The sequence below is a fragment of the Plasmodium cynomolgi genome, chromosome 9, assembly GCF_000321355.1.
Source record: "Plasmodium cynomolgi strain B DNA, chromosome 9, whole genome shotgun sequence".
Lineage (NCBI taxonomy): Eukaryota > Apicomplexa > Aconoidasida > Haemosporida > Plasmodiidae > Plasmodium > Plasmodium cynomolgi.
The window spans coordinates 677,694-683,950 of NC_020402.1; the positions used below are offsets into that span (position 1 = coordinate 677,694).

Below are 6,257 nucleotides of genomic sequence, written 5' to 3' on the forward strand. Positions count from 1 at the left end.
TTCTTTTTCCTTTCCTTTTTCTTTTCCCTTCCTTTTCATTTCCCTTTCCCTTCTCATGAACACACATTGAGGAAAAAACCGTGCGACATGATTTTTGTTTGCTTTGTTTTGTTCCCCCCATTTGAATTCCATCCACTCTTTCGATTCTGTTGACTTACCAACCCAGTGAATCCCCTCACGTCAGTGAACTGCCCAACTTTGATTAACCTCCTGAACAACTCGCCCCGTTCGTCCAACTCCACTCCACCACCTCCCAAATTGACACTTCCCCCTTTTTTTTTTTTTTTTTTTTTCACGCCCATTATGTGTTTTTCCCCCTACACACACACATACACACTTCTGCGTGTACTTTGCGCGATTCGCACGTAAACGTAAGTTGGCCTCCATTCTGGAGTGGTCATACTAGCACATGCTACCACGCCTGTAACACACAGATCAGTGACTACTGCGTCCTTAACCGTTTGTCCACCACCACCCCCCACACACACATTCCCGGCGCATGCTCACATCTATATGCGTAGAAATAGTTGCGGAGTCTCCAATGATATGTTCCCGAGTGAGTGTGCCACTTGTCCGTTGACTCTCCGTGGTTGTTTTTTTTTGTAACTTTCCCCGTGTTAGGGGGTGGGTGGGTGTGCAGGAGGCGGCAGGCAAAGTAGGCGAAGCAGACGAAGCAGACAAGGTAGACGAAGCAGACAAGGTAGACGAAGCAGACGAGGTAGACGAAGCAGACGAGGTAGACGAAGCAGACGAGGTAGACGAAGCAGACGAGGTAGACGAAGCAGACAAGGTAGACGAAGCAGACGAGGTAGACGAAGCAGACGAAGCAGACGAAGCACACAAAGCAAACGTGACCCCCCCGCGAGCAGCGCCCCGACACAATGCAGAAGAAACGACTGGCCAGCAAACACCTGGAGAAGGGCAAGAGAAGTAATTACGAGGCACCCATGTGCTTTACAGGATCCGAGACGAATGGACTTAACACGCTGCAGGGTCAAAGCGTATACGAAAGTAACGTCGAGAAAAAGGAGAGCACCCATGGTCATGCCAACATGAAAAACCTGAGCAGCATGAAAAATCTCAGCAGCATGAAAAATCTCAGCAGCATGAAAAACCTGAGCAGCATGAAAAACCTGAGCAATATGAAAAACCTGAGCGGCATGATCAACCCAGAGGACGTATACAGCGAAATAATATGCAACGATATCAATTATGGAGCCCACAAAAGTAACTGCAACGGAGTGATCTACGTGAATGAGAAGCAGTACGAACGGATAATTAAACGGAGACTGAAAAAAATTAAACAAGATATTGAAAGGAATCGAGAAGTACGAGCATATGTGGCCATACAAAGTAAATCCTGCTTACGCATGAATCAATTTCATGGCAACCATTTTAACACGTCTCTTTATAACTATGACATTAATTCGAATGAGTCCTTCTTAAAGACCAAGGGGGAGAGAGAGAGCGGAGTGTCAACAGGCTTGCTAATTGGTAGAGGGTCCACTGCCCTGTGTCCAAACGTCAGCTCCAACAACAACTACCTGACACTGTATGATAATATGAGGACAATTATTGATATGAAGCCTGGCAGTACTTACGACAAAGGAAACGGCGTCTACCTGAACCAGTACGCGCCGCCATACTCCGCCAGGGGGTGGGTGGGCAGTCTCAACCTGCTGGAAAACCAGAGCCATCAGAGTCACCATAACAGCCAGAGCCATCATAACCAGCATAACAATCAGAGCCATCAGAACCTCCATAACAGTCAGAGCCATCAGAACCATCAGAACCGCCACAACAATCAGGACACGCTGAACAACATGACAAATGTGAGCAGCGCGTCTCACAGGACCAACCCGAACGCTCTGAACCACGCAAGCCACAGGGAGGATCTGCAGGGGGGGGCAGAAAACTACGTCGACATGAACGACGCAAACGTGGCCAACATGGCGAACGTCTCAAATATGGCCAATATGGCTAACTACTCCAACATGGCCAATATGGCGAACTACTCCAACATGGCCAATTTGAATAGCCTCACTGACTTGGCCAATTTGAATAGCTTGACTGACTTGGCCAACCTGGCTAACATGAGTGAATTGGCTAACATGAGTGAACTGGCCAACATGAGTGAATTGGCTAACATGCCTGACCTGGCCAACATGCCCGACCTGGCCAACCTCACTGACTTCGCAAACCTGACTGACTTCTCCAACCTCGCCAACCTGACTGACTTCTCCAACCTCGCCAACCTCACCGACTTCGCCAACATGGCTAGCTTGACCAACGGGAACAACTTGGACAACACGGAGAACGCGGAAAATGTGATAAAAGGGGCGAGCGCGACGAATGAGGGCAACCTTGGGGACATGCGTCGAGTGGAAGACCATGGACACATGGATGAGATGCACCTGGGAGGATTGGGCGGTGTGCACAGCGTGGGTCACATGGGGCATGTGGGGCATGTGGGCCAAATGGGACAGATGGGCCAAATGGGTCAGATGAGCCAAGCCAACCACGCGGGTCAATCCAACCACATGGGCCAATCCAACCACATGAGCCAAGCCAACCACATGGGCCAAGCCAACCACATGAGCCAAGCCAACCACATGGGCCAAGCCAACCACATGAGCCAAGCCAACCATATGAACCACCTAAACCACGTGAACTACGCGAACCAGGTGGACCATATGAGCTACGCGAACCAAGTGGGCCACTCCAATTACCCCAGTCATGCGGCTCACCTAGACCATCAAAACCGCGCGGTTCACCTCGACCACCAGAACCAAGTGACTCAGCTAGACCACCAGAACCATGGGGCTCAGATAGACCACCATAACCATGGGGCTCAGCTAGACCATCAGAACCACGCGTCCCACCTGGGCCAGCTGAACCAGCTGAGCCACACGAACCAAATGAACCACCTCAACCACATGCGACAGATGAGCCAAATGAGCCACTTGAATCACATGAACCACGTCAACCAAATGAACGGCATGAACGGCATGAATCACCTGAACAGTTCAGGCAATTTGACCAACTTCTGTAATGCCATTACCGGAAATTTCCATTATGGTCCCTACGACGACTAGCATATGTTTGAGTGCGCCAGGGTAAAGACGCGATGGGTAGTCGTCCCCTCGAAAAAGAAAACAACTCAGCGTAAAGAGGTGAAGAACACTGTCATGTGATGAACAGTTTCATCCCTTTTGGCTAATTTTGTACTTTTTTTTTATACTTTTTTATTTTTATTTTTTGTATTTTTTTTTTTTATTTTTGTATTTTTTTTTTTATTTTTGTACTTTTTTTTTACTTTTGTATTTTTTTTTTATTTTTTTTTTTTTGCCTTCTTTGAAATTTCCACCTGTTCGTGTAGAACCCACCAGTAGGTGCTACTCACCACGACACGTCGTGGACCTCCTTTTGATTCCTTTTTAATTTGCTTCCACTATTATGAGAAGTGTGTGTAAGGGGGGAACGGAGCTGCAAAGCGGCGTTGATCAACTGTCCTCCCCGGAGTAGCCATGTCGGTAAGAGTGCCAGCCAGAAAAAACCCTTGACGGTCGCTCCTCCCGCCATCCCACTGGGCATGATGGAAAAGGACTGATTAAAGGGTTGATTAAAGGACTGAATAAAGGACTGATTAACGGACTGATTAAAGGGTTGATTAAAGGGCTGATTAACGGACTGATTAACGGACTGATTAACGGACTGATTAACGGACTGATTGCGTCTATAGTGTAGAAGCAAATGCCCGTTCGGCGACTGGTTCCTTCTGTGTATGGCTGTATTTGCCCCATCTCTGCCGTCCTCCATTTCAGCAGCTGATGTGCAACCGAAGGGGCTTCCCATGTAGGGACTGCACCACAGCTGGCAGGCAGGCAAGTCCCCTCCCGGTTCATGGCAGCATTCACACAAAAGGCATCTCCAAAAGGGGTGCCCTCTATCGAGGTCACACTATTAAAACAAAAAAAAAAGGGAACTTTAAAATGTGCCAAAGCAGAAGTTTGCATCAGTTGGATCAGTTGCATCAGCTGAAGCAGTTGAATCAGCTGAAGCAGCTGCACCAGTTGGTGTGTGTACGCATGCTCAACGGGGTGACGCTCGAGCAGGGCAAATGTGCAACTCGGAAAATGGAACGGACAAGGAGGTAACTAAAAAAAAAAAAAAACGGAGAGATCTTCACGCGAACTCCATGTAGCAGCACGCACCATTCAGACGCTTCAATGTAGGTGAATGGATGGCCACTGGGGGCGAGACAAATCGGGCAAAATTGGAAAGACAGGGGGGAGGTACTGCAGAAATGGCGGCGTGTCAACATGACGAAGTGCCGACATGACGAAGTGTCGGCATGACGAGGAAGGCAGCTCCAAGATTCGCAGTCAAAGATTGAACAATCAAAGGAGAACGCCTTCTTAGCAGAACGGCCTGGTACACGTAGGGAGCCGCTTCCTCACAATTTTTATTTATTTTTTTATTTTATTTTTTTCCCCTTCTGGACGGACTTCTCTCCCCATCCAGGGGGTGAGATCCCGGGGGGGGTTCTCAGCTAAAGGGGATTTCTCAGCTAAAGGGGATTTCTCAGCTAAAGGGTATTCCTCAGCTAAGGGGTATTCATTCCTCCCCTGAAGAGAGTGCCTAACCACACACCTACGCGATGGAGTCATCCACATCTGAGTCGTCATACGGCAAGTCCTTAATAACCCTCACGTACACCTTCCTCCTTGCATTGTACAAAGTTCGATCTAAAGTCTTAACCGCCCGCACCATCCCTTCTCTACTGTCATATTCTGCGATGGTAATTTCATCCTCTAATTGGGTATATATGACTTTGCCTGCTTTCATTAAAAACGCTTTGACATAATCCAATTTTATTTTTTTTTCGGAAAATTTTTTACGACAACTCTGTAATGTGATCTGTTCTTTGGCAATCGAAGGTTCGTCATGAATCCTTTTGAGATTCCTTCTCTTCCAGCACCAAGGAGATCTCCTCCTTCCTTATTTTTTTTGTCAATACTGTATTCAACCTTTAGCATATACCCTTTTAATTTCTGTCCGTTTTTTTTTTCAATCGTTTTTTCTGCACTTCGATAATTTTCATATTCTATAAAGGCATAGTTGGTTCCGTTTGTATTTCTATTATATTTGATGTCGATTTCTGTGATTTTTCCATATTCTTCAAATGTTTTTATTATATCCTGCTTGCTCATCGACCCTGGGATGTTTCCCACGTAGACTCTGTGTCCGCTCTTCCCGGCCTTCATCTCGGGGGTGGCAATGCCGCGGTTAGCGTCGTGCGGTTAGCAGTGTGGCGGTTGGCAGTGCCGCGATTAGCAGTGCCGCGATTAGCAGTGCCGCGATTAGCAGTGCCGCGATTAGCAGTGCCGCGATTAGCAGTGCCGCGATTAGCTAGCTGAGTCTCCCGGGACAGACAAACAGGTGCACCACTAGGGGGGGGTGAAGCCAAAATCAGGGCATGCCCCCACGGGATGAGTGCAAAAAGGGACTGCCTCGTTTGTAAGTTTGGGAAGATGAACGGGGGGCAGAACGGGGGCAGAACGGGGGGCAGAACGGGGGCAGAACGGGGGGCAGAACGGGGGGCAGAACGGGGGACGAGCGAGCGGAAGAACGATGGTGGAAGGGTACCGCGTCTTGTTAGTATTTCTCCGTTCCTATCATCACTACTGCTTTTTTTTTGTTGTTGTTTTGTTTTTTCTCCTCTTGGGAGGTATGTGCCCCCGTGGGGGAGCTCGTTCCAATCCTTTGGGCCTTAAGGCTCGGGGGGAATGGGGGGAGGGGGACGAGTCAACCTTCTGGCGCGCTACTCAAACATGCACCCGCCTCAAGCTACGTGTGGCAAAGGGAAAAACCAGTGTAACGTCCGTGGACGATCATACGGAAGTTAGAAACTGTGCAAAATTTATTGAGCAGTTGGATCCCTTCGAAATGGCTTCTTCCCTCCGAAATGGCTTCTTCCCTCCGAAATGTCTTCTTCCCTCCGAAATGGCTTCTTCCCTACGAAATGGCTTCTTCCCTACGAAATAGCTTCTTCCCTACGAAATGGCTTCTTCCCTCCCCCCCCTGCATGTGCACAGAAAACGTGCGTGTTATACTCTCCCCAACGCAAATTCGTCACCACAAAAAAATCATTCACAGATTTTCTCCCCCCCACGTAGGTAACACTCTTCATCGGATGTTTACTTCTAGGCCAACGCGGGAATTATCTATCCTCCCCGTAGCGTAAAATTAATTAT

General features: G+C 48.3%; 2 protein-coding genes across 2 annotated transcripts; one reads left to right on the top strand and one right to left on the bottom strand.

Annotated features, from left to right (window-relative positions):
• Positions 1–881: 881 nt before the first annotated feature.
• On the top strand, positions 882–3,095 carry PCYB_092580 (hypothetical protein; the record flags this gene model as incomplete). The annotated part of the gene is made up of 2 exons (XM_004222371.1): positions 882–930; positions 961–3,095. The coding sequence occupies 2 exons, from the start codon at positions 882–884 to the stop codon at positions 3,093–3,095; spliced, it is 2,184 nt and encodes a 727-aa protein (XP_004222419.1).
• Positions 3,096–4,653: 1,558 nt separating this feature from the next.
• Positions 4,654–5,267, bottom strand: PCYB_092590 (alternative splicing factor ASF-1; the record flags this gene model as incomplete). Its single annotated transcript, XM_004222372.1, has 2 exons — positions 4,654–4,812; positions 4,902–5,267. The coding sequence occupies 2 exons, from the start codon at positions 5,265–5,267 to the stop codon at positions 4,654–4,656; spliced, it is 525 nt and encodes a 174-aa protein (XP_004222420.1).
• Positions 5,268–6,257: the final 990 nt, after the last annotated feature.